General features: G+C 37.8%; 1 protein-coding gene across 1 annotated transcript in view; it reads right to left on the reverse strand.

Annotated features, from left to right (window-relative positions):
• The window catches only part of LOC126298357 (zinc finger protein 85-like), a 99,643-nt gene that overhangs the window by 27,688 nt on the left and 45,173 nt on the right, over window positions 1-26,782 (reverse strand). Inside the window, exon 4 of the mRNA XM_049989651.1 lies at window positions 15,106-15,300. Coding sequence (XP_049845608.1) covers window positions 15,106-15,300 — 195 coding nt within the window. The remainder of the gene's footprint in view (window positions 1-15,105; window positions 15,301-26,782) is intronic.

The raw sequence follows: 26,782 nt of genomic DNA on the forward strand, positions 1-26,782 counted from the left end.
TTGAGCTCCAATAGATGATGCCCTCAATTCCCAAGAAGAGTTCAACATTTTGTAGAAGTTTGTACAGCACAATGAATTTTATATGAGGCTCTTGCTCCCAACCCAATCACATAAGTTGGAGATGCCAGATGAGAAAACAAAAAACAGATTCTCATTATCTACAGATATCGTATGATTTTTGCAAAGAGGTTTGGCATCCTCTGTCACGTAACAACAATTTGCTGAATTCATTCCACAATTAACTGCAGTAGTTCTGTATATTGAATTTGGAGGAACAAGTTATTATATGGCTGGTCATAATGTTCTTGCTAATGATTATTTTCACTGGTCCTCCGGTATGCCCAGTAATTTTTGAAGTGTAAATATTCAAAGTGTTATATTTTTTGCGGCATTACGAAACCTAACATGATATTTCACAATCAGTATTTTTAAACTATGCCTCCTAACAACAACAACAACAACAACAACAACAATAATTGGCCAGGTGTGAGTAGGACTTGCACTTCGATGGTTCCATAAAAAATTTAACTATGTATATAGACAGCTCAATCATTCCAGAAATCAAGAATCTCAACAATTTTTGCCTGTTAACATTGATAATGACAAGATATCAATCCCAGGGATCTCAAGGCTTTTGATAATGTTTTAATTTCAAGTTTAAAGTTGGATACCAAATGACAAAAGTAATTTTTTTTCATGTGATATAATTAAACATTAACAATTTCCTAACTCTTGTCTTTTCTTTCACTGTGAATACTGGCTTCCTGCAAAGTTTCATGATTCTAGACCAACCGGAAGTACTCTATTTGTTTTAATGAATGAATTTGTGAGTACCAAAGTAAATGACATAAATGGCCATATCTCTCGATTAGATCAACTTAGAAGCTAATATTTATCACACTGCTAAGAGATCACAGACCTTAAGGTGCGACACATTTCAACTTCTTGTATTTACCTGTTCCTGAGAAAAAGGGTTTTCAACAGGCTGACAGACAAATGGAGAACAAAGCGAGCCTATAAGGGTTCCACTTTCACTGATTAAGGTAACAGAACCCTAAAAATGAAATGGTATATAAAGCAATATAATTGTATGTAAGTAATATTAATGAGTATAAGAGGTATATGATAGAATACCACATGAAAACTGGAAATAAAGTCCCATGTTTCTTGTCGGAGCGTAGGGAATGATGTGGGAGACCCGCTCCGCCGTACTAGGCAAGGTCCTGAAGGTGGTTTGCCGTTGACTTCCTCCAACCGTAATGAGAATGGATGATGATGATGATGATGATGATGATGATGACACAACAACACTCAGTCATCTCGTGGCAGGTGAAACACCTTTACACAAGACAAATTATGTTTCGTGTGAGACTGTGTGAGGACTTTCTTAAATCACGGAGCATTTGGCTCTCTTTCAAAACTTAACACACTGGGGACTAGCCACTTAGAAAAATTTTGGGACTGGGAAACCAGCCAGCCATTTATGCCATTATTTAAATTTTTACTGGCACATTTGTGTTTGATATATCTTGAAGAGTAACACATGCTAAACGAGACCAAGCTTCACGGTTACTTTTTCACATTTATTTTCGTTCTTTGACAGATTATAGATTATACAAGAGCAACGGCAAAAATTGTAATTATACTTCAAAAAAGTTCGAAGTGATTTCTTGAGTAATTTAACACTTAACTGGCTTTTCTATGGAAACAACTGAAGTGGTCGATGTTACATGTTTTCTGCCAGGTAACACACAAAATGTTCAGTGCATAACAGTGAAATTTATAATCATACTTGTTAGTAATATTCAGCTGCTGCAATTTAAGATGTGGTCTAAGGATCCTGCCTAACCACACCCTTGAAGAGAGAGGGGGGAAAAAAGACAGCAATAATTTTTTGATGACCTATGGTATATCTGAAATTTTAGTTTTTCTTCTAACTATACCATATGTATATTAATTTAGACCATTAACTATTCAAATTTGTGAGATTTTGCTACTGGCTGATTACATCACCCATCCTATGTTCTGAATATCTGCTGTCAATTGCTGGTGAGACTACCTGCAATGAGCTACGACTGGTTGGTGAAAATATATTGTGCAACACAATCTCCATTTCAGAGCTCCAGAAGCTACCATGCTGTATTTGGTGGAATTTGTATTTATACTTTCGTAATATAAAACCTGGGGTGTACATGTTGTCGTGCATCACAGATCTTCCCAAAACATGCTGATTTTTGCTAGGTTTAATTTCCTAAAATACCAGGAAGTTCTACACAGGTGTATAAAACCTCTACTATTCAAACAGTAGTTTTACAGGTCTGATGGAAAGTACAGTGCCACTTAACACAAAAAAAATGTATTTTCACCACCAAAAGTGTATTTTTAACAGGGAAAAACCTGTGCCCACCCCCCTCCCTGGAGGTGTCTCCATTGCAATATGTCATAAAACTGAGAAAGAAAAAAATAGTGACTAATTTGAATTTCCTTTCCACTCATTTTTCAATTAATTTCTATTGGCTTACATGCCTATGAGCTTCATTTTCAACACACTCAGCTTCAGACACTCTTTCTTCCTTTATACTAAAACTTGTACTCTCATCCTGTCCAGGAAGTCTTCCCCGACCTGGGGTTCTGGGCAACTTTTCTAAACTCTCCCAATTTCCTAAACCTCACCAGTCCTTTTCTTTCATCCCTCTTCCTTCCTCTCTAACCCTTCTCCAAGAAGGAGCCACTGGCTCCAAAAGCTTGCAGACTTCCTTTGCCTTTAATTGTGGGTGCTCTCCTCCACTTGAAGAGTATTTTTTTAAAATTATTTTTAATACAGTAACTTTACACTCAATAAGATGCTCAAAGTCTCTCTCATCTTGTACTAGTGTCATAATAATGCAAAATTATTTATATGATTTTCTCCAATTTTCAAATTCATGTCTGTCTCATCAATCGCCACTCATAACCCTTTCTTTAAAAGGGTGTGTTGGAAAATAATGCCAACAAATTTTTATGCAAAAACTTGTTTAAAAATAAAACAAATGTCAGTAACGTTGTACATCTTTATTCTTCACGTCTGCATACTTACAGCCCTCTGCCACTAGATGGCACCAAATTGTAGCTTGTAACTATATCAGAGTGTGAGAAACAGTGTGCTGTGATTGAGTTTCAAATTCAAAGAATTCATCCACATGTAGCGCAGTTTCCTTCAGCTAGACTACACATGAGCACTGTGAGATCTGCAACAAAGCGATGTATCAGGTCACTGTCACTGATCAGCCTCCCATACAGACCTGCCTTCACTCTGTCAGATTTTCATCTGTTTCCAAAACTTAAAGAACACCTTTCAGGGCTTCACTTTGATAGTGATGACATGCTGCAAGCAGAGGTTAGGTTATGTCTCCCATCAACAAAGTCAAACATTCTATAGTGATGGTATCAGCAAACCGGTCTCTTGTTGGGAGAAATGTGTTCATCAGTAGGATGGTGACAATGATGAGAAATAAACCCATAAAAAAAAGCAACACCATGAAGGAGTTATCAAAACGGGATTGCAATTGGTAGATGTGCTGTACCTGTATAGACAAACAAATTATTACAATTTCAGAAAAATTGGATGATTTACTCAAGAGAAAGAGCACATCAGTAACACATTGTTCCACCTCTGGCCATTACGCAAGCAGTTGTTTAGCTTGGCATTGACTGATAAAGAGTTGCGGATGTCCTCCTGAGGGATGTGTCAAATTCTGTCTAACTGGTGTGTTAGGCTGTCAAAATCCTGAGGTCTCTTGACACAACGCTCCAAATGTTTTCAACTGAGGAAAGATTCGACAACCTTGGTGGCCAAGATGGTGTTTGGTGAGCACGAAGATAAGCAGTAGAGACTTGCTGTGTGTAGGTAGGCATTATGTTGCTGGAATGTAAGCCCAACATGGCTTGCCATGAAGGGCAACAAAAGGGGCCATAGAATATTGTTGACACACCATTGTGCTGTAAGGATGCCAGGGTGCCATGGATAACAACCAAAGGGGTCCTCTTATGTCCAAGGGAGGGAGGGAGGGAGGGAGGGAGGGCACGGGGGTCTCCAGACACATCTCCCGACAACCAGGAGTGATGGTCAGGGGTACCATTGCACAGCAGGACTCTCTTCAGTGTCATCCATGGCACCCTTATAGTACAGTGGCAAGTCAACATTCTATGCCTCATTTTGTTGCCTTTCATGGCAAACCACCCTAAACTTACATTTCAGCATGATAATGCCCACTCGCAGACAGCGATAATTTTTACTGCCTGTCTTCATACTTGTCAAAACCCTTGGCGACCACGGCAACCGGATCCCTTCCCAATTGAGAAGTTTTGGAGCATTATGGGAAGTGCCTTCCCTGAACGTCAGTTCCACTTGTACAGGGTGTCTGATTGAAGACTGTTGTAGCTTTCCAGCTGTCAGTGGATGCTGGAGTACGTACTTGCGTAATTACCCTATTTACCCCATGATAAGACGAGGTCTTTTCCAGAATTTGTCATCTGAAACATGTAGAGCTGTTTTATACTTGCAGATTAAACTATTGCTGCTGAGGACAACTTTTTATGTTGTTTAACAGATTAATATAGAGGTTGTCTTAAATTTGCAACTGAAGCTTTGGCTACTGAGGTATGAGGGAATGATAGAAGATGTGTCAGCTGCTAGTTCTACATAGCCAATGACAGTGCGCTGGGCAGACAATATGTTTGACAGCAAGAGATATTGTATCATTCTCACACCACACAGAAGTAAAAACATTATGTGTTGAGAAAAAAATGGTGGTTTTTTGGTCACACTGTAACCACAGTCTTAGAAATCACAACACATTCAGAAGAAATAGCCAAATATTTGCGATAATGAAGTTATAAGTTTCACCAATTTCCTGTTAGGATGATGGCAATGATGGTTAAAAATAATGATACCGAAGACAATAGCAAACAAAGAGAATGCAGTTACAATAAAAATTACTGTAAACCATTTCTTTTTGTTTATTTTACTTCTCCTTGTACTATCAAAAAGTAGACAGTGAATAAATGCCACAAGTTTATGATAGATGCCTTAAATCAATAAAAGTTTGTAGTTTTGATTAGTCAGAGTATGTTAAAAAAATAAATTTTTCTCAATAAGTTTCTTAAAAAATGGAAAAAGGAGAGGAGGAGGAGGAGAGAGGGTGTCATCTTATATTGAGAGGGTGTCATCTTATATTCAGTGTTTTCTTATACTCAGGTAAATACAGTATGTGGCTTCCCTTCAACGCAAATAGCCATTATGCAATTCCTGGCACTGTGGCAGTTTTTTAGTGTTAATTATTTCTCCCTAAATTGCAAAGCCTACTCTTGTGAGCTGACAGCTTCATTGCTTAAATAGTGAAGAGAGTGACCAGCAGAGTGAAGATGTCCAGTGGCTCTCTAATAAAGTAAAATAAATTTGTATGGAATGATTGGCTAGGAGTTCCACATTCCTACATCACTGAGAAGTGAAGGCTAGTGTAGGCCAGACCGAAAAACATTAGCACCAGATCAACAAGCCCGACTGGCCTTCCAATGATCTTCACTTGTGCTAAGTGCATCAATAGCTAAACTTCAAATTTCATACTTAATAGTAGTTTCCTTTCCAATATCAGACCATTCAACAGTCCTCTCACATATATTTTAATTTAGCAAGAACACATTGATGTCACTAACATAGTTCTTCCATATCCTTGCACTATTAATGAATAAAGGTTAGTTGCTACACACAACAACAATCACGGAACAACAGAAAAAAACAGTCACAAGTAAATGATGAAAGGATGAATAATATTATGAATAAAACTGTGTTATGGACAAAAGAAAACTATTTCAATGACAATCAATGAAGATATTAGCTAGGTTTAGTTTAGAGGTCTCATAAGAAAAGACTGTTTTGTTATTTAGGATAAACAGGAAAATGCAACTCTTGACATAATAATTACACAGAGAGACCTTTGCATTCTTTACCATATGCTCTTCCATTTTTTTCTTGAAAATGTAGTAAATATGTACAATGGTTTTATATCAGATAAGAAGTTTACCTTTTTTTCAAAACAATATGATGGTAAAAAATTGTGTCTCCCCCTTTTGCTCATCGCATGGTAAAAAAAACACGATGCTTCATACTACAGGTTGTTCCATATGACAAATGTGTCATGTTGATACAAAAAAGCACCATATGGTTTTTATTATTGACTTTAGTATTGCCACCAGGAGCATCAATATGGATGCAGATAAGCTGCAGGGGTCTCATGACAGAGTAGTGTGGCAAGTTATCACTAGCAGTATGCATGGAGCATAGTAAGGGCAAAACTGCCGACTCACTTGTTTACTTACTTGCAGCAAAAGGCCAGGCTCATCAGTTATTGTGCTAACATCGACCATTTTGCATTCTGCCTTCGCACTGTGCCATGTTCTTTGTTCTGCGTGCTAGGTGTTCAGTCATTCACACAGTTCACATTTTGTACTTTTCTCCATGTCTGTCTCTACACGACGTCTGGACTATCTGCTACCCACAGACTGACCCACATATAGAGTTTGCTTTCCTCTTCTAGGGTCCAGCTCCATGGCTTCTGGAGTCAAGCCACTGCTGGATAGAGAAGTTACATTTCTGCCATCTGGGTGGTTTTGTGGCAATGTGACACTGGGCAGATAAAAATATATGACGTCTGTGAAATGTTTAGTTCTTGTCTAATAAGTAATTGAAAGTGTTCCTGGACTTTATGTACACCCTCTATTATATGCGTGGTGTACAGCTGCCAGTGTCCCACGGAGTTAGCCAGACATGTTTGTCTTTCCCTGAGCCACTTTATGTTGATGACATTGATGATTAAAGTTCAGTGACATCACAGTACTGCATACCTTTCCTCACATGGAGCTCAGCGAATACAAATAAGTTGAAGCATTTTGACCACTGAAAATAATTTTTTTGGGTTCTCAGTAAGGTCATCCTCGCCCACCCGGTTGACCGTGCGGTCTAACCCACGGCTTTCTGGGCGGGAAGGAGCACCGGAACTCGGCACGAATCCGCCTTGCGGATTTGTGTCGAGGCCTGGTGAGCCGGCCAGTTTGTGGATGGTTTTTAGGCGATTTTCCATCTGCCTCGGTGAATGTGGGCTGTTTACCCATATTCCGCCTCAGCTACACTATGTCGGTGATTGCTGCGCAAACGAGTTCTCCACATACGCGTACACCACAATTACTCTACCACGCAAACATAGGGGTTACATTCGTCTGGTGTGAGACATTCCCTGGGGAGGAGGGGGGGGGGGGGGTCCACAGGGGGCCAAAACACACAATAACCCTGGGTTCGGTGTGGGGCGGTGGAGGGGTGAAGTGGACTGTGATAGTCATTGTGGGGTTGCAGACCACTCGGGCTGTGGCGGGAATGGAGTCTCTCCGTCATTTCTAGGTCCCTGGTTAACATAACATAAGATCATCCTTCCGCATCTGTTTCTGCTCAATGAGTGTCAGCGGTCGGTGCCCCAATTGTTATTTGGTGCATATCAGACAGGATTGCTTGCATGTAGGTGCCGTAAAGTAGGTCATTTGGCATCAGTTTGCGGCAGCTGACAAGCTGCAGGATGGTTGTTGGAGGCTCCAGTGCTTTCCCTAGATTCGTAGAGGCCATTTCCGATGCCCCACAAGCACTGCCCTAAGTGTATTCTGCTAATGTCAGTTGTAGATGGGTGACTGACTGAATTTCAGGTAGACACAGGGGCAATGGTTGGTCTAATTAATACATTTATAGGCTCTTGGGATGCCTTGTGTTACAATGGCTGCTATGTCAAGTTGTTTCTTATAGCAAACAGTAAATTCCAAAGTGGAGGCAATTCTCCGTCTCAACACATTATAAGAATGTGAGATGGCAACTTACACTGTTAGTGGTTAATTCACTGTTGGTGCAGAATATTTTTGGGTTAGATGCCTTTTCTGATTTTGAATTGCAAATCATTGACAGACTCAACAGCCCATCACTTAGGGATCAAAGACACTTTCAAAGACACATCATAACTATTCAAAGGTGGAAAAGAGGGCACTGTCTATCATTTATGGCATTAAAAAATATAATTGTTTTTCTGCATGGAGTGCAGTTCCTACTCATCATTGACTACAAGCCGCTGATTGCATTATTTGGCACTCCTTATAAGCCACCAGATATGATTGCCTACTGACTGCATAGGTCGGCACTCTTTCTCAGTACTTATTGCTATGACATTTGTTACTGGTCCACCGCGATCAAGCTAATGCAGGTGCACTACCGCGGCGACCAGTGGGACCCAATCTGGAGTTCTATTGAAAGGAGGTTCTCATTTTTGCATTGGGCGATACCTTGCAGCAGACACTGCTGGATTTTCCTTTGACGGTGCAGGAGGCCATGGCTGCCACGGACGCCGACCCACATTTCTGGAATGTCGTTTCAGCAGTCCAGACAAGGTGGTCTCCCTGTGCACCTTGAGGAGCAGGTTCAGTGTGGCATACGTTTTTTCCTGCTATATGGCCAACTCAATATTGTTGAGAGAGAGGCCAAGTTGTCAAGTGGTTGTCCCCCCTGGTGTTGTGTCCTTGCATACTCCAGCTACTGCATCTGTTGCAATGTGGTATACCTTGAATAAAGATTTTGGCACTACACCACATCTACTGGGGCACATCAACTTTGTAGGACCTTTTTTGGGAAGCACGTAGTAGTAGTAGTTGTAGTTGTTGTTGGTAGCGGATAGGCTGCCCAAAATGAAGTGTTTTGCCAAATTGCCTTCCGTGACATTGACAGCAACTATTTGTGTGTTGTCACTCACTTTTCCTATTGAGGGCGCCCCCTGTACCCTCGTAACTAACAACAGTCAGCGACTTGTATCCCAGTTGCTGAATTTCACCCAACTTCTAAGTCAGCGGTGGGGCATTTTGTGTGCACATTCAAGATCCAAATGAAGAAGTCTGTATTGCCTTGTAGTGCGGCAATACACTGTCTAGTTTTCAACTGGGTGTCACCAGTTAATGAGTGCAGTTTGCTGCAATGTTGACACAGGTGCCAGCCATGGGGCTATTTTCATTTGTTGCGCCACAAGCTGAGTGCCCCAGACTATCACAAACTGCTGCATTAACGTCAGAGGACTGCCATTTGGGCCTAGTCTTTTGGCTGGCAGCCAACTCTGATGGGCCGCAAAAGTCAGCATTTGTTAGCTGTGAATGTTGGTTAGGAGCAGTTGATCTGTCATTCTGATAGTTGTGTTTGGGATCTGTTTGATACACGAGACCATTGTCTTCATGCCAGCTGACACATAACTGCAGAATTCATGTTCTTTTGTCCAAATTAGCAAATGAGCTAGTGTATTCTGTTGAGTGCCTTAGGAGGGAACATCAGCTGTCTACCATTTTCTTATTTTTTTTAACTTAAACATGTTTTTGAAATCAATGGCAGGGATCGATACAGTTTTTTTTTGTTTCCTTCCCCCCCCCCCCCCCCCCCCCCCCCCTGGCAAATCAGTTGAGACTGAGTGCTTCAGTTGCTCTCTGGAGTGTAGACCAGGACATCCTTAAGCCCATCAAACAGTTCAAGTTACAGTTTTAATTGAAGGAATATTTACTACAAAAAAGTATACATGGTAATAAAACTTAAAAAAATAAATGTTGAGACATACCACTAGGAAACATTTCAGTACTGCTTGTTGTGCCATATAAAGCATACACTGACATTTTCCAGTTTCAGCACGCTTACAAATAAACAGAATATTCATTAATCAACAGGTACCCTAGTTGTATGTACACAAATGAAACGATTCAAAATAATAATAAAAATGGATGCCAAACAACGTAAATATGTCTAATGAGCTAAATTTGTGTGGAATGTCATGTCACTGAACTATTAGTGTATGTTCACACTAACAAATGTATAAGTCACCAATCAGCACGAGACAGGGACGGTACAGATGCATAGTGCGTAGGATACTGTTTCTCATTAAAGCATGTCAACAGTAAGAAATGATATTAGAAAGGCCCATATCTGTGCACTGTTTTAACAAAATATTTCTTCAGTATCACCCTCTGTCAGATCATGAATGAAGCGTGTATCTATGTAATCTTCAGTTTAGAATATGGCACTGAATAGGCTAGATTGGACCTGTCACACAACCATTTTACAGATTTGGACATGGGATGGTCACAACACAAGAGTGCACACACCTCACTAGGTAGATTCCAAACCTTGACACAGCAGTACTAAAAGTCACACTAAGAAGCATGACATTGTTCTTCAACATGATAGTGCCAGCTGTTACACTGCACATCAAAAATTGATTATTTGATTGAGAATAACACCAAATTAATGCTTCACCGCTCATATTCACCTGATTTTTGAGTTTACAACTTCGTCGTATCTTCCATGATTGAAACTTATTGTACATGTTACAATCAATAATTTTTGTTTTAGTGACCCATATCCATGGTTTGTTCATATGATAAACATTTTTCACATAAGGAACTTTGTTTCACCTTTGATCACTTTTCAAAATTCAAAATGATAATGATACACAGGCAAGTGCTAGTTTGGCTAACAGCAGTACATAATCTTTTGCTCCTCAGCTGATGTACAAACTACAATGTTACCTTCCATACTATTGAATAATCTTCCAAATGGGGAAAAAAAAAAAAAAAAAAACGCAGTGGCAGTTCTTAAACAACAAACATTATCTTTTTTTTAAGAAAAATCTGATAGCAATGAAGAAATACATGTAACTGTGTCATCATGCCGAGTGTATCACTCACTGCCTAGCACCTTCTTTTGTCAGTCTCTCGGTTACAATGTCACTGGATGTCAGTATAAAGGGACATGCACTTAGCACACTACTCCCCTGATCATTAATGTATACATTTCTCAAACCAGAGCCACTACTTCCCCACCAAAGGCATTCTCAACTGCTCTTACTAAGCAGAGCACACACTATTCCAGCCCCAGTATCATAAACTAATCCTTTGTACAAGTGTCACATTTTAAGATTTTTACAAAAAAATCGTTAGGAGACACTATTACAATGTGACTTTATTATTGTTCTAAAATTTGGTATTTATTACTGTTAACATAACGAACCTGAGAAACTGGACAAGAAATTCATTTACAGTGAGTGTTTGAAGAAACAGGGTCATCAAAAAAATGCAAATTCTACATGGATTTGTTTTTGTGATTTTTTGTAAGGATATAACCCAACAACAATGCATCAAATAGCTTTCTTCAACATTAGGCACCAATCACTTTCAGAAAAGACTGTTTACAATTTGTTAGCAGAATTCTGTCACAGCCACAATTCCATTAGTAATATATCTTGCGGACACAATACTGTGCATAACGTGATTAAAGAGGACAAGAATATAACTTACTGCTAGATAAAAGCATACCGAATGATTCATTAGCTGTGAAAATGATGTGTTCTCAATGAATTCTGCACAATTTGACTGGAGCTCAAAAATAAGCTTGTATCAATTGAAGTGAGGGGATGTTAGAAAAATTCAGCTTAAGTAATGTGTAATCAAGAACCGTCACCATAATGGGAGGCAAAATTTGGATAAATTCGTGTGATCTAGAAACTAAGCTGCACTCAACTGTTTGGGTGTTCCAATGTGAACCAAAACCAACAAAAGTGGTTACTTACAAAACACTTCCAAGAAAATCATTGCTTGTTTCTTTTATTATGCTGGAAACCCTTTAGAGAACTGAAGAACAGTTAATGCCAATGGCATACAACAATTTGTTTATCAGAACTTGTTGACAAAATCAGGAAAACAATGGTGAAAAGTCACACTGGTCTTCACCGTGATAATGCCAGGTATTACGCAGTACTCAAAAATTATCTGACGAAGAATACCATTGAATTAGAGTTTAATTGTCCACATTCATCTATTTATCACTTAGCAACTTGTCATAATCCACAACGTCACAATGTGGCTGAAAGTGTGTATTGGGTAATCATGACAGATGATCACTGAAGACAATTGTGACAAAAAATAAAGAGAACAGCTGCAAAAGTCCCCGCAGAACTGAATGTCACACTCCTTAACACTGTTAGCACCAAAACAACATGAGGGGAACTCCAGAAGCAGGGAACTGCAGGGTGAGCTGGAATTTCAAAACTACTCATCAGTGATGCAAATACCCTCAAACAGGAAAATGTGGTGGTGAAACCATAAAAACTTTGACTATGGAGCAATGGAAGAATGCCATTTGGTCTGATGAGCCTTGTTTCAAACTTCTGGGTGAGTTTACATCCCAAGAGTGAAACTACAAATTTCTTTCTTTCTTTTTTTTTTTCTTTCTTTTTTTTTGGGGGCGGGAGGGGGGGGGGGAGGGGTGTGTGCAGCAGGTTGGTGGTGATTTAAGAGGCATATCATAGTATTCCATGTTCATTCTCCAATGGTTATGCTGCATTATAAGGTGACAAGGGCTTCTTCAGACAGCTGGCATTTTCCAGGACTGGTTTTATGAGCACTGGAATGTACTGCTGCATCTCTCCCGGCCACCATTATCACCATATCTCGCTGTTTTTGAGCATTGGTGGTTTACTTTGGAGAGAGGGGTGCCTGATCACTATCTACATGCATAACTGTTACCCCAACTTTCCAGTATTTTACAGAAAGAATGTTACAAGAGTCCCTTTAAAACCATACAGGACCTGTGTTTATCCATTCTGAGATGACTGGAAGCTGTTTTAAACACCAACATCTATGTATAATGCACTGCTTAAAAAATGACAATTCTGTGAAACACAGAAGGAAATAACATTAAATTATATCAACTTAGAAACTTTTGTTGTATTTTAATGGGATTGCAATAAATGTTCTTATACATGTACAGATTCTGTATACATACATTTATGCTGCTTTTTAAGTAAAGGTAACATTCAAAGAAGAAAATCTTGTCCTTAAAAAACGATACTTGATTATGAGCCCTGGTCAATATTTTATTTGATGATGAGAAATTAATGATTTACCAAGTGAGTTGCAAATGAGAAATTCAGTCAGTGTACACATTAGAATACTGAAGAAAATTGTTATCAACTTTTAATTAGCTTTAGAACAAGATGAGGACTTTAAAAAAACCTGAAAGATCCAGTATGAAATTTCTAACAAAAGAAATAAATCATATTAAACTGACTGTAACTGCTGCCATGAGAATAAATTACAGCAAAAAGACCTGTTGTGGAGACGTCACTACGTCGAGGGACAAGCAAAATGTCGATAATCAGACTGAATAGTGATTTCAATCTTTTATTTATGTATTAGTTGCTGTTTGTATGTACAACCTGCACCCCAGAAGACATTGCTGTGCGGATTTCAGTGTTGCTCAAGCACAGCACTACAGAAAGTTGGAGGTGCGACAGTGAACCAGCTTGGCTTAGAACTACGAGTGCAGGGAGTGGAGTTTGAGCAGCCAGAAATTTTGTTGTGCAGCCAATCGTGGGAATGTATACTACATACATTGTCTTTTCATGAACATCTAACATGTTTAAACTGCAGTTTGGCTGAATCCATTTGCAACTGGAAATAAACTGACATTAAAATTGGACGAATACTCAACAACAGCATACATGTCTGCAGGAGACACTAAAAGTGTAGATGGGGGCCAGGGGCATATTTGCACATTTTGTACAGCAACACTGTCAACACTCACTGTGAGATATGATGGGAATGATTATGGGTGTGTCAGCAGATGGTTCTACAGAGCCAATGAGAGAACAGTGGGCAGATGATATGTTTGGAAGCAAGAGACATTGTAACATTCTCACGTCACTATGGAGGTGAAATCAGCTGTGTTAAAAAAATAAAAAAAATAAAAAAAATAAAAAAAAATTGAAAGGACAGCTCTGTCTCAGGTCCGACAGTAACCATAACCTCTGAATAATGACAGTGAAGACAGAAATTAATGTAACCAATTTCTTTTTGTTTATTTTATTTTTCCTTGTATTATCAAAACATAGACAATTAATAAATTGTATACATTTAGAATACGTGTAATGTTAACTTCCTGGGGAGATCCCTTACATCAATAGAAGTTGATAATCTTGATTAGTCAGAATATGTTAAAAAATGAATCAAACAGGAAAATGAAACAGCAATGAATGATAAAAGTAAGTAAAAAGTATAAACAAATGGACCAAATCTTATGTCTGAGGAAGGTAGTTAAGTACGAAAAACAGCCTATGAGGCAATGAAGTAGTCATCTTTCTTGTGGGGAATTCGTTCTCGCTACTATTTGAATTATTTTTCACACAACTTTACCTCTTTTCTGGACAAATAAGCATAGCACACAATTCTATAAATTCTGTAGACTATAGTGTATTCCAACTCAATGAGAAGATTAAAGCAAATATTACTACTAGTTGCCAATGAAAAGAATTTTTATGATCACATTTGGTTTCAAGCAGTTTTTGTCACTGGCTAGTAATCATTTAATGTCACGATATACACATAATATCGGTCAATTACATCATCTCACATTTATCAACTTTGTACTTACTCTTTTAAAAAAAATCAGGTTAAGGCGAAAGCGATTTTCAGCAAATATCAAATCTTTTCCCACAGACCACACCAAATCTGTTCTTTAACACTGTATGTAAAAGACTGTTATATGAATATATGCAATTAATTAACAGATCACTTTTCACAAAATCTTTAACAAAAGGACTTTTTCTCGGAGCTCTACTGGTAATCAGTCTTTTTCAGAACACTTGTCTGTTGCTCAATGCTCGCTCTATTCAGTAAGCAGTTATCTACCCTCACATAGCCATACTTTCAGTATACCATGGTGAATTGGTGATGATTGATTGGCTGTAACTGTATACGATTTATCTATGATAATTTTTACCCTTATAGAGCTATTAAGATTCTAGCTACGATTTACTTTCATTATTAAAACTTTGCTTAGGCTTTTGTTTTGAATCAACAGCTGATGAAAATATAGCTCTCAAAACAAAATTCCTCATTGGTTGCATTATTTTGTAGCAGATGTAAAAAACATCCTCAAAAGCATATACGGAATAGCCCAATAAAATGCAGGAAGTTAGTAAAATTGTAAATGTAGTGTTATTTATTAGATACCTTGTTGTTGAAGTCTGTTTCGCTGCACTGAGTACTGCCATCTTCGACTTTTGAAACTTGTTGAGAAACACCTACTTCTGAATTAGGCGCAGGATTCTCATTATTTCGGGGACTGTTTGTGCACGTTTCATATGAGTAACGAGCTTCAGTTGCTGCAGCTTCCACAACAGTTGCCACTGGATTACCTGGCTGCATCTGTTAACAGAATGTCCCATTTCATTCAGTACACCATTCATACGCGTATAAGGTTTATATACAGAAATCAAGAACACATTAAATAAAGAATTTCATTGTAAAAATAACAACCTTGTGAAGATATGATGCAGACAGCTTGTTTTTAAACGATTATCAACTCCCAAAACAATTTAAGATACAAAAGTGTGTTCATAGGCTTTGTTGTTTTTCCTTTATTTAATCTTAGAGGGTACCTCCTAAACAACAATTTCACAATCTAACAACTGACCTACGGAAAATTCCCTCTGGAACTAGCATTAGGGAACAGGCAGATGGGCATGAACACTTCGACGAATCACCAAGAAGCAGAAAAACCTGTGTGGAAAGAAAAGATGGAATCAATCCACCAATTCTTATTTAGATGTTAGAAGAAAGTTACTTCCCAAAATCTAATGAATCTGCTATCACATGCAGGATGGGTAGCATCTGTTACCATCTCAGCATATTTCACAGTACACTGATAGAAAAAATGCCTACAAATTCTATAGTGAACACTTTTGCAGTTCATATTTCTCTGGACAAGTATTCAGCAGGATCAACTTTTAGGTAGACTACTGGAATGACATTCCAGAAAATGCCAATCAGTAACCACTAAAATGAAAATAACACTGAGCAACAATGAAAATAGCCAATTCCTATCAATTCTAATGTGCTGATAGTGAATATCACAAACCCAATTCAAAATTAGCTCTAGTTTTCATTTTACACTGTTTTATTACGGTGAGATAATTATATACAGATTTTTATGTTAAGTTAAAATCAAATATTACAATGGTTTGTGAAAGTCATAATAACTAGTAACAATGGATTATATTATTGTCCCTGGTCTTACTTGTGTGCAACATTTTGTAGGCTCACAGATTCGAGAGCTTTTTAGAGACCATACTTTTGATGGAATCGTACAAGGTGATGAGAAGCATGCCTGGGAATGTTTTAAGACCGCCTGTTTACAGTCCTTAGGGAACAAACAAGCAATCAATTACAAGGAGATTGTAGATAACATGTTGTCATCTTACGAAAAACTTGGTAGCAGCATGTCATTGGAAATGCCTTTCTTACATACTCATCCTGACTTCTTCTCCAAAGATTGAGGTGCAGTACGTGATGAACATGGGGTGCGATTTCATCACGATATTGCCACATTTGACAAGAGGTATGCCGGAAAGTGGAGCCCTACTACTACTACTACTACTACTACTACTACTCCTGCTGCTGCTGCTGGACGGTCATAAGGGAAGTTCCCGAGTATGTGGATAAACGTCAAGCCAAGCAAAAATGGTCATCTTCTGAATTTATCTCTGAATAAAATATGCAATTGAATGTACTGTAAATATGGACATTTAACAGTTGAAATTCTTTATCTATATTTGTGACCAGTTAATTTATATATTTTCTTTTGTGCTTCACATAGTTCTGCTACAAAGTAGACTTACAAAGTATTTTCATTCATGTAACATTACCTTCATTTTTTCTTAATATTTTACTTTTATACTACCAGAATGTCACTGAAATTTAGCAATGCATAACACTTAACATAAGTCAAGTAAATATACCACTTAAAATTTGTTACGCCGAATCTTGAAACGTGAATGCATACTTAGAGAGTGAGTTATTTATACAAAAATGCAGATTACTAGAGCTAAATATTTATGAAGATGATGATTTTGTATCATTTTATACTGAAATAAACATAACTAACTCAAAACCATGTAATTTACACACTCTCACTTCAAATTTGTTGTTCAGTGTAACTATGATCATTTACTAATTTTACATCCTAGTACAGGATTAACATTTCAACAGACTTATCACTGTTCAACTGCAGCTGGAAATAAAATAACACCACTCAAAAATTTCTCATTTCAGTATTTAATTTATTAATAAAGAAAAATGAATTCAGATCTGCCATGTAGAAACAGTTCTGCTTCAGATTTTACGTACATTGAGGTGACAAAAGTAATGGGATACCACCTAATATCATGTCAGACCTCCTTTTGCTCAGCATAATGCAGTAACTCGGTGTGGTAAGGTCTCAACAAGTCGTTGCAAGCCCCTGCATAAATACTGAGCCATGTTGCTTCTATAGCCGTCTATGACTGCAGAAGTGTTGCTGGTGCTGGAACTGACCTCTTGATTATGTCCCATTAATTTTCAAAGGGATCGATGTCGGGCAATCAGGGTGGGCAAATCAGTTGCTCGAATTGTCAAGCTTGGTCTCCAAACCCATCATGAACAACTGTGGCCCAGTCACATGGCACATTGTCATCCATAAACTTCCATTATTGTTTAGGAACATGAAGTCCAAGAATGGCTGCAAATAGTCTCCAAGTAGCTGACCATAACCATTTTCAGCCAATGATCGATTCAGTTGGACCAGAGATCCCAAACCATTCTATGCAAACACAGTCCACATCATTGTGGAACCCCCACCAATTTGCACAGTGTCTTGTTGACAACTTGGGCTCATGGCTTCTTGGGATCTGTGACACACTCAAACCCTACCATCAGCTCTTACCAACTGAAATTGGGACTCATCTGACCAGGCCACAGTTTTCCAGTTACCTAGGGTCAGAGTGATATGGTCATGACTTCAAAAAAGTGACTGGAGGCAATTTTGTACTGTTAGCAAAGGCACTCGTGTTGGTCATCTGCTGCCATATTCTATTAATGCCAAATCTTACAGCACTGTCCTAGTGGTGGTGTTCCTCAAATGTCCCACACTGATTTATGTGGTTATTTCATGCACTGTTGTTTATCTATTAACACTGACAACTCCACACACACACACACACACACACACACACACACACACACACTTGAATTTCCTAACGATTTCTGAAATGGAATGTCTCATGCATCTAGCTCGAACTACCACTCCACATTCAAAGTCTGCTAAATCCCACTTTGCAGCCATAATCACATCGAAAACCTTTTCACATGAGTCACCAGAGTGCAAATGACAGCTCTGCCAATGCACTGCCCTTTTATACCTCGTGTACGAGATACTACTGCCATCTGTATATGTGCATATCACTATCCGATGACTTTTGTCATCTCAGTGTAATGTTAAAATGGAAACAATACCATAAATTATGAATTTTCGCTAAAGATACTCCAAAACTTTTAGAGTGAGAGTAAGACATTTAAAGGTGTAGTACAATATCCTACAAAATTTGTCCAGTAATACAGCAGAAATTCTCAAATTAACAAGTTGTAATTTGAGAGAGAGAACTACTTTGAGCACCATTAGAAATTCAATGAGTTAGCAGATATGAGTGTTTCCAACCAGCAAATCAACAGTTATTATGTGAAGTAAAACTACAGAAGAAGAAGTAGTAAGTTACTACAAAAGCTGCCATTTGAATTGTTCCATGTAGATTAGTATGATATTTTACTTTAGCACACTGTATGAGCATCTTGCTATAGCTGAACTCGGGAGGTAAGGGTATTACACTCAAAACCTTGCAGAATATCACCATTTGGTGCAATGATTGGCTGCTAACATTCCAAAAATCAAATGCAGTAATACATTTACGATTGACTTGGAAAATACTTAGAAAAATTCAATCATATGTGGAGAGCACTGCTTAAAATATTCACATTGTCACATATTGTTACCACTTTGTTTATATGACAATAAAATGTCACAGATATACTCAAGAGACTTCAGAGGCAGATGCTAAATCAAAGATGTTGTGGTTCAGAAGAAGATTTGCTCTTAAATTTTCGTTAGCACACCACCTGAGAAAACACAAAGAACAATTAAATTTTCTAAATACACATCACCAAGGCAGCAAAATTAAAGAAATTCAGGCTCATATGGAGAAACCTGTGTTATTTCTGAACACCTATTGAGTATGGAATAAAACTAGTGGCTAGTAATACTTGTACATTATCTGCCCTTTGTAACACTTCCTACAGTTGCTCCCGGAGGACTGGTGTATCTTAAGGCAGACAAACATTGAAATTAGGTCAACAGCACAACTAACACAATGCACCATGCAGTAAAGCCTGTATGTATGCAAGATTTATGTATCTGATATGATTTTATTTGAAGTATCTTTGTTCTTGCAGTATTTACTTTGTTAGTACTAGCCCAACTGCTTACAGTACTTTTAAAAATTTGGCTATTCATTTTATTATTGATATCATTACAAAGTAAACAAACATCAGTCTATGAAGTAGTACCACAGAAACTTTCCAAAGGAAAACAATTTTAAACCCAACCATTAGATGGAAAAATTAAATCATCAATCCTGCCCAATGTAGATTTTGTTATCATTATTGATTTTATGGAAATAAGGGTGACCAATAAATTTGACTTCTTACAGACATACACTTTAAGTTTTCAAATGGTACTCATGGAGATTTCAAAGTCACACATATTTGCAACAAGACTATGTTAGAGCACACATTTAAAGCGCAGGCAAAAATGAGTGAAGGAAGTTGTATCTCTGTACAGTACTATATTCACCATGCACATCAGACTTGTCACTCTCCAATTTCAATCTCTTTCCTAAATTAAATGAAGTTTCACACCATATAAACTTCAATGTTGTTCACGTAAGGATATCTGGAAGTTTGTGACTGGTAGGGTTTAAAACACCTTACACTACAATAGCTGCAATACAACAGCTCAGCAATAAACTCCAATATCATCTTGACTACAGTCTTAGAAGGGACTAGCCATCAGTTGGAGGTGTGCATGGAGAGATGAAAGACTATATCAGCAATGGCATACTGTTGATGGAGAAATGGACTAGACTGACGAGTTGCTCAACTGCTTCAAAAAAGCAGTTCCTACAGTGTCAGAAAAGGGCAGTGGTATGCACAAGAATGGATATTAACACTTAAGTATAAATTTTGAATAGTATACAGCAATAACAAGGATAAGAACTGAGAAAACGCATACAACACATGCATGTTATTTAAGCTGCCTTACTGATCTTGGGCTATGACACTCTTCATAACACTCACTTCATATTCTGCAATAACTGGATATAAGAAGAGGTGCTGTGAATTTCTCTTTACCAGGCTAACTAGCTGTCTTAATTGGATGTTTGATGCTGATAGATGCTAGCAGAGGTTGTCAACATTGTGGGAATTTGCCCAACTTCGTTGCAGTGCTTCTCACCAAATCGGAACAAATTTAGTGACAAGACCATAAGAAAGAAGATTGCCAGTTGCCTATAGAATCCTTAAAGATCATGCATAATTTTTAAGCTACTGACCACCAGAGGGCTGGAATTGATAAGGCAAGGGAATGAGCTGATGGCTGGGCAACATTTGAGCCTCCAAAGTCACAAGAAAATGTGATGACAAAACATATGCAATACGCTGGGAAAAAAAGCAAGCATGTTTCTAATACTCTTTTAAGAATACAGGAATAGAATTTGTTGATAACCTACAGAAATTCTGTCTCAGTTATCAAATTATTTACTTCTGCTTCACTCTGAAGTAAAGGAGGCATATGCTCTCACTTTAGTTGTTTCTCTGGATGATTGTTTAATTCCCCCCCCCCCCCCCCCACACACACACACACGTGTACATTGTGGCACGATCCTACAGATATGACCAACACCAGTTAATCGATATTTTAGCAACATACATACATGGACATCTTTTCTTGCCATATGACTTTCTCTTCAGGGTCATGCAATTCAGTGTTCTGTGCTGCATCTGCTATTAATTATCGACCTATGCATTTAATCTTCAAAATTATCCTTCAGTATCACATTTAAAAACTTCTATTCTCTTGTTGTGTGAAGTGTATATTGGCCACCTCTTATGTCTATACAAGGCCACACCTCAGACAACGACCTTAGATAATGCCTGTAATGTGTGACTTCTATAAAATAGGATCACAAAAGGTGATACACATATCTAAAAATTGTAATAAAATTATTATGGAGGAAATGGAGAGCAAATGTTTGCCAGTGTAGATATGGTCACAGCTATGAGGTAAGTGGGGGTGGCACTAATAGCACCAATGCTGAGAAGTACATCATCCCACACTCTCCCGATCAACATCACACACAAAGTAAAAACATGGTGTATATACACTGTGTAAGATACTACATATACAGATTTGTAGGGCTATTAAAGCAGGTAAAAAGAAACACTTTTGTTATGTGACACAATTGTCACAGGTACACCGTTTCCCTGCTAGGCATCACTGAAGGGTTTGACGCTGGACTTCCCTTAGGCCAACATTCACAGCTGTTTAGGCGAATTCATATGCAACACACTGATTCTGGAATGTGATTTGCAACACAGTTACATCTTACTGCTAGGAAGGGTTAGCTTCTATTATTGTTACTAGTGTCAACTTCCCTGGATAAACAATTAGTCTAACACTGTTTATGTTAAATTGCATCTACATGAAAGTTTATACTACTATTTATATGTTTTTGATGGCTGACTGCACATTAACTGAGTTAGCTGACCTGCATTTCATTCGTGGGGAGGCACGATGTTGCAGTCGTGCAGCAAAGTGCCTGTATGTAGAACAATTTCCAGAAAGGATGTTACCAAATCGTGTAATTTCAGAGACCTGATAAACATCTTTGTAAGACAGGGTCCCTTAGACTACACCAAAAGTGTAATTGATAGACTTCATAGTGTGGGAACTGTTCAGTTTGAGGACAATGCCAGCACTTGCACATCAAGGAACTAAGCATCTTTAACATCAATGTGTGGAATGCCCCCATGAGATATGAATATTGCCATTCAGGATCAGAAGGTACAATACCTATCAGCTGACAACTTTCAACAATGTATGGAATTATGCCAATCATTAGCACATGCAGATGCCAGTTGTTTATTAACATAAACATCCCTGACTTCCAAACGTGTGTTTTGTTTACTGACAAGGCTGCCTTCAAGATGGGAGGAATACTCGACAGCCACAACAGTCATACCTGAGTGTTGGAAAATCATATAGCAACTTTTATGTTTCACCACGACCACAGATTTACCATAAATGTGTGGCTAGTACTGTTCACAACCACTTCACTGGGTCGTATCTTCTGCCTAACACGCTTGGTAGAAGAAATTACGATATCTTTCTCCATGAAGTAATACTGGAAATGTCTGGCTAACACTCTAGCAGCAATTAAGAGTTCCAGAATGATGAGGACCCACCAAACTTTGCTGTTGATGTCAGAGAACATTTAAACAATGTTTTCTCCAATTTTTCGTGCTATACTATCAATCTTCCCAAAAGTGATCAGCAACCTTAGGGGCACCTTGGGTATGCGTGCAGCCTACATGGTCCCTACAGGCCTTGCCCTGCCACAGTCATGGACGGACACCAGGTGGAGGTACCAGGGCTAGCAGAGACCACCATATTCAAGGGATCTATATGTGCCCACCCCACAGATGACCAGAAAATAGTGCCACGAGTATTCCGCCGCCGACCTCTGTAAAGGTTGGTGCCAGAGCTACATAAGTCACTTCTTGCAGCTTCGAGAGATTCTCCTAGCCTCCTGGTGGGCACTATTCACCCCATCATATTTACGACACTCTCAAAGTCCATCATAGAGACAAATGCCACTATATTCAGCATTGATCATTATTTCCCTTGGTGCAATTGGATGGTATCCAGGACAGACCTTTCTGTTCCTAGGCTGATGTTATTCAGGACAGCTTCATCGGACTTGTCTATGAAGATCCCAACTATGTTACTTTGTCAGACTGTGAAATCACCATACAGTAAATTCTTCATACTTGTGAGACATTGTAATTGTGATTTTGTTATTACCATCTAAGCAGACATTTTCTTTTCATGGTCAATAAAGTTTTGTAAACTCTGATCACTCTTTTCCCTGTGTCGACTTGAGCAACGCATCAGTTTAACTCTGAGGGGAGAGCTAGCATGGTGGCCACCACATTCTCCCCACCTTAATCATGTCAACTCCGTTTTGTGGGGGAGAGATGAAATGTTTGGTTTACAAGACACTGATAAGACGCTATAGGAGAACTGATTGTCTGTTCCGCCACTATCACATAACACCTGGTTGTTTAAGCATGTTAAAAAATCATTAGCTCACAAATTTCAGATGTGCAGCTGTATATTAACACAAACAGATGTAATTTTCAATATCTCTAAAAGAACATTCATCACATGACAGTTTGGACAGATTAGATTATATTAATACTAGTTCCATGGATCATGAATACGATGTTTCGTAATGATGTGGAACGAGTCAAATTTTCCAATACATGACATAATTAAGTTAATTTAACAACATAATTAAGGTAATATAACAACTTTTTTATTTTTTGTTTTTATTTTTTTTTTTTCTTAATTTATATCTAGAAATTCCTCTATGGAATAGAAGGAGTTTTCATTCAGAAATTCTTTTAATTTCTTCTTAAATACTTGTTGATTATCTGTCAGACTTTTGATACTATTTGGTAAGTGACCAAAGACTTCAGTGGCAGTATAATTCACCAATTTCTGTGCCAAAGTTAGATTTAATCTTGAATAGTGAAGATCATCCTTTCTCCTAGTATTGTAGTTATGCACACTGCTATTACTTTTGAATTGGTTTTGGTTGTTAATAACAAATTTCATAAGAGAGTATATATACTGAGAAGCTACTGTGAATATCCCTAGATCCTTAAATAAATGTCTGTAGGATGATCTTGGGTGGACTCCAGCTATTATTCTGATTACACGCTTTTGTGCAATAAATACTTTATTCCTCAATGATGAATTACCCCAAAATATGATGCCATACACAAGCAATGAGTGAAAATAGGCATAGTAACCTAAGTTACTAAGATGTTTATCACCAAAATTTGCAATGACCCTTATTGCATAAGTAGCTGAATGCAAACATTTCAGCAGATCATCAATGTGTTTCTTCCAATTTAATCTCTCATCAATGGACACACCTAAAAATTTTGAATATTCTACCTAAGCTATATGCTTCTGATTAAGGTCTATATTTATTAATGGTGTCATACCATTTACTGTACGGAACTGTATGTACTGTGTCTTATCAAAATTCAGTGAGAGTCCATTTACAAGGAACCACTTAGTAATTTTCTGAAAGACATTATTGACAATTTCATCAGTTAATTCTTATTTGTCAGGTGTGATTACTATACTTGTATCATCAGCAAAGAGAACTAACTTTGCCTCTTCACGAATATAGAATGGCAAGTCATTAATATATATTAAGAACAACAAAGGACCCAAGACTGACCCTTGTGGAGCCCCACTCTTGATAGTTCCCCAGTTTGAGGAATGTGCTGATCTTTGCATATTATGAGGATTGCTTATTTCAACTTTCTGCACTCTTCCAGTTATGTATGAATTAAACCATTTGTGCACTGTCCCACTCATGCCACAATACTTGAGCTTCTATAGCAGAATTTCATGATTTACACAATCAAAAGCCTTTGAGAGATCACAAAAAATCCCAATGGGTGGTGTTCGGTTATTCAGATCATTCATAATTTGATTGGTGAAAGTATATATGGCATTTTCTGTTGAAAAACCTTTCTGGAAACCAAACTGACATTTTGTTAGTACGTCATTTTTACAGATATGTGAAGCTACTCTTGAATACATTACTTTCTCAAAAATTTGGGATAAAGCTGTTAGAAGGGAGATTGGATGGTAATTGTTGACATCAGATTTATCCCCTTTTTTATGCAAAGGAATAGCAATAGCATATTTCAGTCTATCAGGGAAAATGCCCTGTTCCAGAGAGCTATTACACAGGTGGCTGAGAATCTTACTTATCTGTTAAGAACAAGCTTTTAGTATTTTGCTGGAAATGCCGTCAATTCCATGTGAGTTTTTGCTTTTAACCAAGTTTATTATTTTCCGAATTTCAGAGGGAGAAGTGGGTGAGATTTCAATTGTACCAAATTGCATAGGTATGGCCTCTTCCATTAACAGCCTAGCATCTTCCAATGAACACCTGGATCCTACTACATCCACAACATTTAGAAAATAATTATTAAAAATATTTTCAAATTCTGACTTTTTGTTCGTAAAGTTTTCATTCAATTTGATGGTAATACTGTTCTCCTGTGCTCTTGGTTGATTTGTTTCTCTTTTAATAATATTCCAAATTGTTTTAATTTTATTATCAGAGTTGCTGATTTCAGACATGATACACATACTTCTGGATTTTTAATAACTTTTCTTAATATAGCACAGTAGTTTTTATAATGTTTTTATAGTTTCAGGGTCACTACTCTTTCTTGCTGTCAGATACATTTCCCTTTTCAGGTTACAAGATATTTTTATACCCTTAGTACGCCATGGTTTGTTACATGGTTTCTTACGAGCATATTTAACTATTTTCTTGGGGAAGCAGTTTTCAAATGCATTTACAAAAGTGTCATAAAATAAATTATATTTTAACTTGGCATCAGGTTCCTCATCCCAGTCTAACTGCTGTAGGCTTTTCCTGAAATCTGCAATTGTTAAATCGTTGACTGAATGTACTACTTTGGAGGACTGTTGAGTACTGCTGAATGGAGCTATGTCATATATTGTAACTAGCTGTGCACCATGATCAGAAAAACCATTCTCAACAGGCTGAGCATTTATCTGGTTAAACTTATCTTGGTCTATAAAGAAGTTATCTATCAGTGAGCTACTATCCTTTACCACCCGAATAGGAAAATCAATAATGGGTGTCAAATTGAAAGAACCGAGTACTACTTCAAGGTTATTTTTCCTATTACCCTCTTTCAGAGAATCTACATTGAAGTCCCCACAAATAATAATTTGCTTCCCCCTGTCTGACAGATAGCACAAGGAGTCCAAATTTTTCAGAAATGGATGAAAATTTCCCGATGGGGACCTGTATACAGTTAAAATTATAAATGTGCCTTTATTTAATTTAAGCCCACAGGCACATGCTTCTATATGTTTCTCTACACAAAACTTTTTTTGTTTCTGTACTTTTTGCACAGTGATAACTTTTGACGTATATGGCAACTCCTCCTTTCTCCATATTTTCTCTAATTACATGTGCAGAGAGCTTATATCCACTTACATTTACCTTATCTATATCACTAACAATGTGATGCTCAGACAGGCATAGTATATCTATTTCATCCTCAGCTTCTAAACAAACCAGAAGCTCATCTATTTTATTCTTTAAACTCCCAATATTTTGATGAAATATACTTACATTATTTTTAATTATACTTTTATGAGAACCTTTGCTTAGACTAACATTTGCAGTACTCTCCTGTCTGAGTTTCTCATTGTGGTTTGGCCTAGTTCCTATACCAGTGGTCACATGGTGTTCAGAGAGGCAGATTATGTCAACTGGGTTGGGTGACTTAAATTCATCAATGCAATTACCTAGGACTGAGATACAACTTGGTGGAGATAAAATTTCTGGTGATTGTTGTTTCAATCCTGACCTCTCGTAGAACTTGACATCTTTCTGTCTTACCTATCCTA

Source organism: Schistocerca gregaria, chromosome X (genome assembly GCF_023897955.1).
Source record: "Schistocerca gregaria isolate iqSchGreg1 chromosome X, iqSchGreg1.2, whole genome shotgun sequence".
Taxonomy (NCBI): Eukaryota; Metazoa; Arthropoda; class Insecta; order Orthoptera; family Acrididae; genus Schistocerca; species Schistocerca gregaria.